Here is a 14,470-nt window from a genome sequence, read left to right on the forward strand (position 1 = left end):
CATATTCTATTTATTCTTTGGACTGAGGGGTCCTTATCTTTGACACCTAATTCTCTAGAGCAAGGGGGCCAGAGTCAGGAATATGGAGAGAGTGTCTGGGTGTTGCATAGGGGCAGATGCAGGAAGAATAAAGACATTATATGTGGCTGGAATTATCCTTATGCTCTATTCATTAGAAACCTCAATGTGAGGACAGAGGAAAGTGAGGAACCCCAACAATGGTTTATCACTTACACAGCATGGTGGATAAATTAACCATACACGTTTATTGAATTCAGTGAATGAAATGATCTTCCTCCAGCACGCTGAAGGAAATTACAGTTGTGTCCATCATGTGCCCCAGTGGTATAACCCTAAAAACTATAAAGCTGGAACACTCAGGCAAGTGCATATTCAAATGTCCCTTTATCAAACTCTTCAACTTCACCTTCCCATGTAGAGGAAGGCATGCTACTATATGGGTCTAACAGGATTTTGAAGCATCTGATGATAAGAAGTCCCAAGAAGATACACAAAATCCCAACAAAAGCGAAGCCAGTTTTTTGCTCCAGAGTCAACGAGAAAGCTGACACTTCACTGACACTCATCTTAGCTGAAGAGTTGCCACAGTAGGTACTACTCATTATTCACTGTCACATCATTTTGGCTCTTCAGAATTCCTGCTGGAGTCACCTCTTGGCCTAGATACAAAATTGGACTCAGTTTAGTTTTATCCATACATGGTATTAGGTAGGTAATTGTTTTGTAAAATCTGGCAGTTTTCAAACTCTCTTGACTTAACTCACAAAAGATGTATGAAAACATTATCAGATATGGATCAGGATCAAATTAGTATTGGAGATGCTACTTCTATTATAGTAATTAAAGAATTGCCTTTGTGGACACACAAAACTATACCTATGCACACTAAATATAAAATCAAGTATGAAGGGGAATAGTCAAATAATTAACCCTAAAAGCATTTGATTCATTGTGAGATGGTTAAGTCATTGCTTCTTTGACCCAAGTTGTCATCTAATTTTCATTTCATTTTTGTATGTATCAATAAAACTATCAATAATTATAGGGTGTAAGCTGGTCAAGCTCTCTAAAGTCCGTGTTTTAAGGTCTATCTCCAATGCCATTTTGTCTGATAGGTTCTGATCCTTTTAAATAGGTGTAATATCTTCTTTCTTTTTCACTCCCCTCCTTAGCTTTTAGACTTATGTTCTTGTATTTTCTTTTCCACTACCACTTCATACACTAAATGCTAATTTCTTAAAAAGAGAAATTGTGTTTTTAAAATTATGTTAGAAAGAGCAGTACCCAACATAGTAGCTTGCAAGTAACAAGCTGCGGTAGTTGTGGACCATTAACCATCTCACCACCATCTCCATTGGCTCTCACACCCTAAATAGACATAAAATCCAAGTTAAACAGCATGTTTTCTGTGAAATTCAGCTGCAAGTCAAGCTCCCCAGACCCCTTGCCAACCAGATTCCCACTATCTCTAAGCTCCTACTATATTGAGAGTCTAAAACTACAGCAAAAGTGTTCAAAAAGTGTGTGTTGAATTGAAGCAAAATAGATTTTTCCACTTGCTGTCTTAAAGTTAATTAAATTAACTAATGAAAAATCAAGATTAGTTAATTAAATGGTTACTAACCCACAGCTGCCCTTCTTGAGAGGACTGTCACCAAAAAGCTTGTCATCCAATAACTGAGAATAATAGACTGCTGGTGTTTTTGTCTTTGTTGTTGCTTCTTTTGATACTTTTAAGAACTGTGTTTATTAAAATGACTGACCCTTCAGGTTCTTTGGGGTTCAATTTTCAGAAAACAACTGAGACAGAACAAGGAATGGGAGGTAAGGAGTGGAGAAAGGGAGTGATTAATAAGAACAAGCCTTGTAGCTTTCAAAATTGTTCACCAACTTATACTTGAGTTAATATCAAACAATATTTATTTCATACTGGTTTGGATTACAAAAGAGCTCTGTCTTCAAACCTTAAGTGTTAGAAATATTCAGTACATTGTGGGATATGCTGGTTATTTGACTTTTTTGTTTAATAGAAGGAAAAAATGTTGTTTCAACCCCATTTGTTGAATTTCTTTACACCAAATCATTTTTCTACCCTAATAAGTATGGTATACTGAATATATTTTAAGTTTTAAAAATGTCAGATCACTTAAGTGTTTCAGAGTGATTTTTCTGAAGATTGAGCTCTTGTTGTACAATTTATCCTGTAGAAAGTAGGGGAGATTGGACTGAATATCTAATGACCTTGGGACTTAATTAGAACTTTTTTTTTCTGACCAAATCTTTAGTTTTATTGCTTTTTCATTTAAAGGTCTTTTGTTGAGATTCATACACCCTCTGGTTCATTTTTTTAATGGGTGGACAAACTGAAAAGAAGGATATTTCTACATGGAGATGCTGGATCAACTATTTGACTGATTCAGCCAAGTAACTTGTTGAATATTTTTTTTTCACAAGGGCCATGACCTTGCTAGGCTATACCATTTGACTATTTCCTGGGACATGTAGGTAAGAAGAGGCAATAAGCCTGGTTTACTGGTGGACACAGTAAACGAACTCCCTTCAGTGAAGGACTTGTTGCCCAGCACGTGGGAGGGCTACCAGCAGATAATCTTCAGCTGCTAGCTCCTTCCTTGGATTGCCTCAATAGCAGAGAGCTGCCTCTCTGTAACCCAAGGTTAACCCAAGGTTACTTCGCTTCCAACAGCAGACAGTTTTCAATGACTGATTAATGTGAAAATAAAAAGGCCTGGCCATCTTGAACTCTGAAGAACCATTCTAGGGAGGGAGATGCAAGAGGGAGGAGATATGGGAATATATGTATATGTATAGCTGATTCACTTTGTAATAAAGCAGAAACTAACACACCATTGTAAAGAAATTATACTCCAATAAAGATGTTAAAAATAAATAAATAAATAAATAAATAAATACGTAAAAAAAAAAAAAAAAAAAAAGAACCATTCTAGCTCTAGCGTTCATCATGGGGAAACCAAAAATCAAGGCTGTTCTTTCATCACAGTTCAAATTCTGCCCACTCCTGCTTAACTCCCCACTCTTCCACAGGTGTTGAGCCCAAGGGCACTACTCAGTAAACATCCTGCACACTACTCTCTGTCTCAGAGTCTGGTTTCTGAGGAACCTAACCTGCAACAATTGGTATCACTATAATTAAAACATCTGGGCAGTTTTAATGATCTGTGCATTTTTCAGCTAGTTCATTTTGCCACCATGCAGAAATAGCCTAAACTGAGTATAGTTATGATATTAGCTAAATTTATTTACATGTTTTTTAAAATCATGAAGTAGACATGTACACAGGGTCATAACTGATCATTAGAAGACTTAAGTCAGTTGGCTCTTAGCTTGTGATTAATCCACTAGACTCTGTTATTCTTTTAAAAACCCACCAACTGACCAAACAAACCAAAAGAGACATTTTCTAGCTGTAGCAACAAAACACGCAACTCATTTTTCACTATTAAATTAAAACAAGGTATTTTCCTACTTAGGGATACAAAATCCCTTAAATTTTATATTACTATTTGTCTAACGTGTGGCAGACATATGTTGTATGTCTGTCATACGTTAAAACACAGCATAATGTTTTGTTCCTAGAGTCTTAGGCAATCTGTGAATTGAATTACTTATTTTAATGGAAAAATAACTACTCCTCAAGCAGTTACCACAGTTTCTGGCATGTTGTAGGTATTTAATAAATATTTGAATTGAATTAAACTAAATTTATTGAAATATATAATTTTTGATGAATAAAGTTCTGGTTTTAAAAAATCTAATTTTTAAAATTCAGAAAACATATTTAAAATGAAATGAACAAGAAAACTTTGATTTAAAAAATATCAGCTTTGAAGATACACATTAAAATTCAGCAGCTCATTCAGAGTTCAATATTTTTGGTTTTTTAAAATAATTGATTAATATAGCATTCCCAGAAAGACTCACATGATTTGTAATATTCAAAGGTAGGGAAAGTAGATCTTTTCTATCAGCCTTGTTAGTTCCCTTTTATTATCTATGGAAAGGTATGTAGCCATCATATTATTTTGGCGTTTACTACCAGGAAGTAGATAGTTAAATTTTGTATTCAATCAGAATGCCTTTGTTAGCTTAAGACTTCTGGTATAATTATCCCTTCTTCCCCTGACTTTGCCTTCTTTATTACTTGGCTGCTCTGGTTACCCTTCGCTAAGAAGGGTAAGATGCTTCAAAGATACTTAGCTAAGATACTTCAAGAGCTTTTGCAATTGGGTAGAAGTACAAACCATGAATGGATATATGGAGCCACTGTTAGTAAATGAATAAAGTCACCATTTTTTATACTGTCTTGGAAGAACAGATAAATGGTTGTCTCGTGGCTAGTTTATAAGCCCTCTTTGGCTATCTATTGTTGGTACCAATATAAATGAAATGCAGGACAAAAACTGGGAGCTGAATGAGGTTAAGGTATTATATAATAATGATTATAGCAATTACATTTTAGTTATTCATTCATCCAGTATATATATTGAATATCTGCTCCATGTCAGCACTGTTTTTGGTCCTGGATTATAATGATGAACTACAGAACAATGTGCGCCTGCCATAATGAATGGAGGAGGAGACAGACTCAATTATTTTTAAAATTGTCTATCTATCTATCTATCTATTATATATCAGGTAGTCATAAATGCTACGAAAGAAAGCAAGCAAGTTAAGAGGAAAGAAAATGATAATGAATAAAGGGCACTTCTTTAATTAAAGAAATCAGCAAAGGCTTCCCTAGGGAGATGACATTTGACTTGAAGTCTGAATGATGTCAAGAAGGGAGCCATGAAAATATCTGGAGGAAGAGCATTGAAGTTTGAGGAAACAGTCATTGCAAAGGCTTTGAGATGAGAAGATTTCATACACAATATGTTCAGGTAAAGAAATTGACCAATAACACGTTAAACTCCCTACTTGTACAAGATGGTTTAATGGTATCAGTTGACAAAGAAAAGGCAGAAGTACTTAATCTACTTCTGTCTTTTTAACCCATGTAGAATGCTCTTTAGAAATGACCCCAAAATCAAACAATAAAAGGAGACAAGAAAGTAGTAGAATAACGTTTAGCTGCATTAGATGAGTTAAAACTCCCAGGATAAGATGATTTATAACTTGATGAGCAAAAACCTTTGAGAAATACCTGACCATGAGAGTGCTGCCAGAAGTATGGCCTTGGACAGACAAAGTCTCAATTTTCAGAAAGAGCAATGGGAAATTGTGAAAATTATATATTGGTAAATTGGAATTAATCTTTGTTACAAATCCATAATTAATTATATTAATTAATTAACATTAATTTAAATGCTAATTTGTTAGCACTTAAGAAGTCACTAAAAGTTAAGATGAGGTTAATAAGAAGTAATGCCAAATTCACTTCTTTTTTGGAAAGTTTACTACTAACATGGAATATCAGGGAAATAACATCGACATGGTTTAGTTGATGCAAATAGCACAGCAATGCATTTAACAGTCTCCCATGATATCTTTTTTGGGGAAGATGGTGAGATATGCCTGGATAATATTATTTTTATGTAGAGTCATAGTTCACTGAAGTATCCTAATAAAAATTGGGCTCTGTAATCATAGAGACAGCTCTCTAATGTAGTATCACAAAGGTCTAACTCTATCTACATCCTCTTCAGTGTTTTTGAACAGTAACTAGGTTGAAGACATTGAAGTGATGATTATTAAATTTGACACAAGTCAGGTCTGAAAACTATAAGTTAGCTCACAGAATCAAGATTCAAGACAATTCTGATGACTGGAATTCTGGATTGAAACCTGAACATAAAATTTAATTTAAAAAAATTTTAATAGAAACACTTCTCAAGTCCCATATTTAAGTGGGAGGGAGGGCGATACACCAAACTTAGATGGGGGACACTTGACCTGGAAGTTCATGTGAACAGATGTTTTATTAATATCTTAAAAGGAAGAACTTAGACTTTTATATTCATCTTAAAATTCTACCTTACACCAAAGGTGAAAACAAAATACAAGCCAAGGAGAACACCTGAAAGGGTAGTACTCAAATGATGAAAAAAAAAAGTCTGGCTATTGCTGCAGGCATTGTGTCCACACAAGCAAATAAGTAAAAAGCTAAGCAATTGCCTAACAACATGTTCAGAAAATAGATACCCTTGGGAATTTAAGCCATATATGTAGTGGTTAAAATACCAGTATTTCAGGCCTAAATTTTTCAAATATTTGCCCAAACTTTCCATTTTGCTTGCTCTATTAAATGAACGACTTGTCTCATTTCAACACCGAGTCTAATGTTTTTGAGAATATACTGCTTAAGTGTGCTGAGCTTTGCACCTTTCAATTAATATAGAGCATAATATAAGAGTAATAACAAAATATTAAGAATCAATAGAGGTCTTCAGATACAACACTGATTTCTTCATAATTAATAAGGTATCCAAAATTACTCGACAGCTGTGGATAAAAGATACATTTCTTTCACTTTCTCTAATCTCTGGAACAGAAGCAAAAAAAAAAAAAAATTAGCAGGTTCTGCAAAACAGACTTTTTTTTTTTTCTTAATACTTTTTTTTTTTTTTGGATTTATTTATTTTTGGCTGTGTTGGGTCTTCGTTTCTGTGCGAGGGCTTTCTCTAGTTGCAGCAAGCGGGGGCCACTCTTCATCGCGGTGCGCGGGCCTCTCACTATCGCGGCCTCTCTTGTTGGGAGCACAGGCTCCAGACGCGCAGGCTCAGTAGTTGTGGCTCACGGGCCTAGTTGCTACGCGGCACGTGGGATCCTCCCAGACCAGGGCTTGAACCCGTGTCCCCTGCACTGGCAGGCAGACCCTCAACAACTGCGCCACCAGGGAAGTCCCAAAACAAACATTTTAATGCCTACCTCAAAGGGAAAATATCATCTTAATATCCTGTTTATAGGGAAATAGAAAATGAAAGAAATATGGGAGAATTTAGACCATGAAGTTACAAAACTAAATAAACCCTTATGAGAAAAAAAATTTGAGAATAAAGAAATGAATTTTCAAAATAAGAGTAGAGTGTAAAATTATGTGGTAAAAGTTATCTTTAATATGCTCTGCCACAAAAAATGGGTAAAATTATCAACATTGTACAGTTTAAATATCAGTGTCTATGTGTGTTTTATGATTGAAGTATTTAAGTATATTTCTGTAGTACTACTGCAAATGATAAAATATTACCTCAAGCCGTGTTAACTGGAATCAATGTTTAGGTATTCTAGAAATGAGAAAATGAGTTGAAAGCACATTATTTCCTTCATGGCAATTGTCAGGAACTGGGATTTCTAAGTCAGGAACTGGGATTTCTAAGTTCTGATGAGTCATAGGATTGGGCCAAGGGTATACCTGTAGATGCCAATAGGCCCAAATCTCACTGAGCTGCTTTGTAGTTAGTAACCAATAAATAAGCAAGAACAGTCTTTCTATGACCAGTCATACAAATCATACTATTGTAAGTAGTCAAGCAAAGATAACAGTATTTTTACACCTGATTTATAGACTTTCATATACATGAATGTTATATGCGATTTTTTTTTCTGTGAAATAAGTTTATTGATTGGATATATAAAAATTTACTTTTCAGAAACATATAGTCATTTAATCATGCAACAATGTGTAACTGCAGAAACCAACATTGAAAAGTATGTGCCTATTAAAAAAAATTCCTGTATTTTATTTTAATAACAGGTTTTTTTCTCCTGTTTATTCATCTGTTAATAATATTCCAAACAATATATCTAAAATAACTATTATAGTGGAATATGGTGTTCTAGATGAAAACTATTATGATACTGGTCATTAGATATAATAATCTCTAATGCTAATAATATGAACATTCATAATTTAATGAAATGAGACATATAGGAAAACCCAAGCTTAAAAAATAATGAATTCTCCCATATACACACCCCTTCAAATATCGATTATTAAATCCCATTAAAAGAGGAAAAAGAAGCATTATTGAGGCCACATCTGCACAGAGCTAGTTAGTAATTTGGAATGGAATATGTTGGAATCAAAGGAAAACCTTAAATAACAAACCCAGATGTCTTCATCATGATGAAGTGCATAAATTTCAGGCCTCCCCAGGAATCCAAAACCTTGAGATATGCCAAAATCAACCTCCCCCCAACCTTTCAGATTTCAACCTTTAGAGAATTTCCCTCTTAAGAGAATCTTTGAATGGCTCCTCAAGGACTCTGACATTCCTTTTTTTTTTTTTCCCAGAAGCACTGGAAACCTGGTTTGAAAATTCTCAAAATGTCTCACTAGAGAAACCTGGACTGTCATTATCATTCTGCCTTGTTTGTCTCCAGTTCTCTTTGGACATATTAAACTTAAGAAGCATAGAAACCACCTACCAAACATTATGGAAGAAACATCAGCAAGCACACAGCACATCCACTTTTTTTTTTTTCTTTCCTTTTGTCAGCAGCATCAGCAGAAACATGAGGGCTCTTTCTTCTTTAGAATTTGAACTCAGCAGACCTACACACTCCTTCCCCCTCTCCTCCCTCCCCACCTCCTTTCCTGCTCCCCAGCTTCAGAAATACAAGAAAAGGAGACATGCTTTTCATCTGGACCTGCACTAGAATCCTGTCGGTTAATGCGAAGGGTAGGGGGAGAAAGTTACTCCGCAGGGAGAGGCGTCTCACCGTCCATGCTTGTTGCCATGGAGTTGAAATCCAGCGAGTAGATTTAAGTGTTGGCAGGTTTGTCTGTGTTCGCTGATCGGTTCGGTAACAGTGTAAAAGACGTGTCCTGGGGAACCTGCGTGGAGTCACAGTACCGCGGTTAGCGCTTTACCGGCCTACGTGTGTAAATGTCTGTATCTGTCAGTGAGGGACAGAAGACGTGGGCGCCCGCGAAGTACGTGTGCGCGCGCGAGTATATTTGCAGGAAAATGTGCACGGATCTCTTCCATGTGGCAGTGTGTAAATATTTGCGCGCGCGTGTGCGTATGTGAGGGCGTCTGACCGTGTGTGTCTGTGAGAGAGAGAAGCGGTGGGAAGTGAGAGGGGTTAGGGAACCGGCCACGGCAGCAACAGGCTCCATAGTCTTCAGCTCTGCAAAAAAATTTAAAAAGGCTCATTTTCACTCATATCACACTTGCAGGTTAGCAATCGGAGTTCATCACCTGTTTGTCTTTCTAAGGCAGTGGAGGTGTTAATTAATGTATTGTTAAAATACTTGTTTTCCTCTTCTGTCTGCATCAGTAGCTGTGCCGCGGGCATTTTGTTGTGCTCGGTGACTGCAGTCTCAGTCGAGGAGTAGGCAATAAATTCCTACGTCTTTCTTCTCATCCTATAAAGGAAAGACGTGGGTGACGGGTGTATTGGTTTAACTGGGGACCGCATGCGTCATTTGGAGTTATTTTTCCCTACCCTTCGCCTTGCCTATGCAAACCCAACAGCATCCCCTCCTCTTCTTAGGAGTAGGTGCCTAGGCGCTGTCCGTAGTGCTGAAACGTTGCGTAGTATGACCTAGCTCCCACAGACGAGCTGCAAGACAGCAAGCGAGGAACCCTCCGATAAAGCCCACAGGAAGTTGTGAGACACGTTTTCTGAACGGTGTTGAATATTTAGAAACCAAACCTAAACCACATTGAAAGCAAAACAAAACAAAACAAAGACAGGCAAACAAACTCAGTTGTAAGGTTCCGGTTCTATTCATCTTTGGATACTATATCCAGAACCTACAAGTTGCAAACACTTGTAGATTCCTTTAAAACTTAATCATTACTTTATGAATTATTAACTATTCAGAGATTGGGAAAAGTGTAGATGCAGAATTAGGTCATTATTCATGTAAAAAAATGCTGAAAACAAGTAAAAGTGTGCTATAGTTCAATAATAAAGTGAAGACAAACTTTATGTTCATTTAGCGTATTTACTAAATTAGGAAATTTCATGGTCTTACAAAAAATGCACGATGTATGACTGTGAGTTCATACAAGACTATACTCAAAAAAACTTACTCTTTTTCATTTAAAACTATTAAACACCCTATAATATAGGCCCACCAAGGAAGAGAGTGGAAGAAGTGTCTTCTTCTGGGAACATGTTCATTGCCATGGTTTTATTGACTCTTTTTTTTAAGCTTGCTAAGGGCCACATCCATTTTTGGTACTATATACTAGAGCAGTGCTTCTTGAAATTGAATGTGAATCCCCTGGGGATCTTGTTAAAATGCAGGTTCTCATTCAGTAAGTGTGAGATTGGGTCTTAGATTCTGAATTTCTAACAACATCCCAGGTGATTCCAGAGGTTGCTGGTCTCAGGACTAAACTTAAAATAACAAGGTTCTAGAGATACTGTGTTCTGGCCATGCAGTCACCCACAGAGTATGCAAAAGGAGGTCATTATCTTTCATCTATTATTCTCTGTATGTTTCTAGACTGTTGCAAGGATATGCTATTCAAATAAGTTCAGAGATTAACCATTTTATTTGCACAGTATTAACAAACTGTTTATGAATTTATCATTTGATTGACTTTGACATTGTCTAGACACATGCTACAGTTTGCTTCACTCTATATTTCCATACTATGATCTGCAATCACCCATTCTCTTTGCAAGCCAAGCTTAAGAAAGCAGAAACAAGTTACGTGATTCTACTACTGGTATATGGGCCCCACTCCAAGAATTTGTTATCATGATTGAAGACTTAAACTTGTCATTTTATGACTTTAAATATGGTTCTGTAGTAAATGCTCATGATACTGATTTTAAAAATTTAGACATTATAGATCTAATTCTCACCCAGTTTAGAAAGTGGAAGAGGACCATTGTTTCACAGACCTTTTGAATGAAATCTGATCTGTCATATCATTGACATAATACATTTATACTTAGATTTTGAAGAAATCATCCTCTGGATGATTTTCTGATTTTTAAAAAAATCCATACCTACATCAGTTGTACAGTGCTTTCAGTTAATGCTTTTGAGTTGATGCCAAAGGAAAGTTTTGACTATAAATTAGGTTCCTTGGTGTTAGCTGGTGCATGACCTTGACCTTTTTCAAGCTATATGAACAGTGGTGATGTTCTGGAAAGTCTGCAAAGTGGTTCATTCAGGAAAGTGTAATGGATTAAACATCAATTATGTTCCACTTCCTTTGCTATATGCTGGGATACAAAGATGAATGAGATTTGGTCTCTGCCCTTGATGAGGTATTTTGCAAAACAACATGGCAGATTCTACAAAGTTCTATAGAAGCACAGAGATTAATAATGTATGTTTTATTCTCCATTGCCAAAGAAGTGATGAAGAATAGCAAAATAGAAAAACCCAGGTGTATTTAAAATACAGGTGTATTTCAGGTCATTGCCAATGTCTGCTGCCCAACTTTTAATTACAAATTGTTGAAAGATATGATATATATGAACACTTTCCTAAAGCACATATGGTTAACCTGTACTTCTGGATTGTCTATGATTTATTTTCAGAGGAATCCAAATTATTAGAAAGGTAAATATATGGGTGGCATTGGTTAGACCTCCTCCCAAATTAATTGCCTTTACTATGCATTGACTTTACACTTACAGCTTATATGCAAGTATTTTATATAAAGCAATCCTTAGCTTACACAGCCTGCTCTATGTCTGGTATGCGATTGTTACTAAAGACTTGCCCAACACATCCTTTACTATTCCTAATATGACATCCCTCCAAAAACATTTCTCTCAATACCAGTTTCATGAATTGAACTCTCACACCCCTCCTCTTCACTTAAATCATCCCAAGGTAGGTGGTGTGTTCTCTTCTTATATACAGTATATATCCTGTAGCTGATCACATGTGCCTTTTCTTTTAGTTACCAGGGACGTCAGGGTCAAATTAATAGCTAAAAATTAGTAACTGTGTAAGATCTTCAGGCCTCTGTATGTGTGTTCTTTCTTTATTGCCTTGAATACTGCAATTTTGTTTGCTCAGGTATTGGTATATTATTTTCTTTTAATTATCTGTTTTAATGTGTGTCCTCATATAAATGTCCTCATGGAATCAGAAATGGAGTAAATAAATTAAAAAATAAGTAAATAAGTAAATATTTTCTCTACTTTTTGGCAAAAAAATGTTGACTACTGGGTGAATATATATGGTTGTTTTACAAATTTGTTTTTAACAAGATATTAAGTATAGAAGAAATGATTAGTTAGCTATAAAGATAAAAATCTAATTTATTATGACTAAAAAATAAATGTTAAGTTAGTAGAAGAAAATTTCACTTTATATAACTACAGATCAACTTTATTTCAAAACACATCGTTTCCCTGTTTCTCCTTCTATACACTAAATAGTGTCCCTTGTATGACTAGGACTTTTTCTTATGTCAGCGGGCAGAAGTATTAATTATCTACCTTGTTAGAAGATGTGGTAACTATAGAAATTTAAAGAACATGACATCCCCATTCTAATGAATATACTATAGTATGAGGGTGTCACAAAGGAACCGAAAGCAAGAATTTCCTCCAACAAGTCAGCTCAGGATTCTTTTCAGAGGAAAATTTTGCTTGCTATGAATTCTACTCACCTTGATTCCAGCTGACTTCTTGCTCTCAAGTTTTCTATAGTGGGATCCTCTCTTGAACTTATTAGGCCAACATGTTACCTCCAGCTTTTCATGGAAATCTACATCTTGTCTGACTTAAGTTTGTTTATTCTTTCTGAGCGAAAATGTTTCAGAGTAGCTCTGCTTTTCTATTTGAAAAATATTGTTATTTACTCAAATATTGGATATTACAACTTTCAAATGCACAACTTAAAAAATATATTAAAGACAAATGTGAATTACTTTTGTTATAAACATTAAAAAATTAATCCAATGCTTATTTAGCTTTACGTGGTATTAGATAATTAGCTATGTCCAAAAGTCACCTGTTTGCTTTCTAAAAATACATTCCTGTTTTGGAATTTTTAGGTACTTATGCCTTATTTTCTACATAAGTGGTTTTAATCTTTTTGGAGGATTAAGAATGATTTTGAAATTTCAATAGGAAATATACGCCCTCTCCCTAAAAATATACACACGCAGATAATTTCACTCACAATTCAGAGCGTTCATGGCCACTTGGAAATCCATTTTTGTAATCCCAGAGTAATCCAAGGAATGCTTTAAAAATTTCTGCTATAAATGAATGGTCCATGGTCTCATTCTCAGTTTCACAACTAAGTGTTGACTGTCTTAAAGTCCTGTATTTTTAAAACCACCCTATTAGTTTTCTATTTTCTTTCCTCGGAGTTCTTCCTCTAGGTCATTTTACCATCTCTAGAGAGTAGCCAATGCTGAATATGCTGAAATAGGATTAGAGAGTACTGTAATAAGATGATTAAATTTGATTACAAAATGACGGTGGGATTTTTGTCAACAGTGAAGAAATTATCTAAGTAAGTGGACTCATAAGTGAATTGAGCATATGACACTTCAGTGTAGATAATGATCTAATGCAAGTCTATTTGATGAGTCCCATTGAAAATGAGATGTTATGTTTTGCTGGTAAACTTTTCTGTAAAGAAAACTGCACTAAATGTGTCAGTTCAGAGTGAACTATTTAAATGAAGTTTCATTTAATTGATTTTAATTTTACTGCCCATAAGCCTTTCATTTAGACTGTACTTCAAGTCCTTTCTATAGTTACTGTTTATAATGAGTATGATAGGGTACCTTGGGCACAATCTCCATGAATGTGTGAGCCATAACCACAGTATAATATTTAATTGGCATAAGTTATTTTGCTGGGTTAAAGAAACAGAGAAATAGAATCAGTTTATTCTGCTACAGTGTATGTTTCTGTAATATGAATCAGTTACATGTAATTGACAAAAGAATGGGGATGTCAAAAGAATGTGAAAATCGGTTGGTTTATACACGATTTTCCCCAATACATTAGTGTCTTGACTACCAAATAAAAGCAGTTTAACTCTAAGTCCACTAACAAAGCTGAATGCAGCAAGTTGTGGAGGAAAGCAGTCCTATACACACTGCTCGTTCACTCTTCCTTCTTCCTCTTGGCTCAATTTGGCCACATGCTCTGTCTTGAAAATGCATATTGAGTAATTGTTCCTGATCTTTGTGCATTTGCCCTTGTTTTCATAATTCACCCTTTCCTTACACTTTTTCATCATTCTCTCTTAATTAAAAAATTTTTTGTGGAGTTCTAGATATATTGTAATGTATATTTTAACTTGTATTTTCAACTGTGCTAGTATTTTCATTAGGTTTATAAATGTTTTTGTAGTGTTTTTGTGAAGTTTCATAGGTTTTACATTGGTTTTTCCCCAACATGATTTTTTTCCCTAAATATTGCCAGTTGTTTTTTAAATTGAATGAACTTTATGTTTTAGATAGTTTTAGGATTATATAAAAATCAAGCAGAAAGTACAGGAAGTCTGGTAACTTTCCTT

At 35.3% G+C, this 14,470-nt stretch overlaps 1 protein-coding gene and 1 long non-coding RNA gene across 3 annotated transcripts in view; one reads left to right on the plus strand and one right to left on the minus strand.

Annotated features, from left to right (window-relative positions):
- The window catches only part of LOC103000497 (uncharacterized), a 137,590-nt gene extending 125,313 nt beyond the window's left edge, over positions 1-12,277 (plus strand). The window contains exon 8 of the long non-coding RNA XR_450011.3: positions 8,294-12,277. This is a non-coding gene — a long non-coding RNA (uncharacterized LOC103000497). The remainder of the gene's footprint in view (positions 1-8,293) is intronic.
- On the minus strand, positions 378-9,270 carry CTXN2 (cortexin 2). Of its 2 annotated transcripts, XM_007170447.2 has the most exons (3): positions 9,204-9,270; positions 8,722-8,836; positions 378-680 (listed from the first exon to the last, which is right to left on the minus strand). In XM_007170447.2, exon 3 carries the CDS (start codon positions 621-623, stop codon positions 378-380), a length of 246 nt encoding a protein of 81 aa, XP_007170509.1. In that variant the 5' UTR covers positions 624-680; positions 8,722-8,836; positions 9,204-9,270. The 2 variants fall into 2 exon arrangements, with proteins under 2 accessions (XP_007170509.1, XP_007170510.1); XM_007170448.2 differs by lacking the exons at positions 8,722-8,836; positions 9,204-9,270 and adding an exon at positions 1,306-1,387.
- Positions 12,278-14,470: the final 2,193 nt, after the last annotated feature.

This window comes from Balaenoptera acutorostrata, chromosome 3 (assembly GCF_949987535.1).
Source record: "Balaenoptera acutorostrata chromosome 3, mBalAcu1.1, whole genome shotgun sequence".
NCBI classification, from domain to species: Eukaryota; Metazoa; Chordata; class Mammalia; order Artiodactyla; family Balaenopteridae; genus Balaenoptera; species Balaenoptera acutorostrata.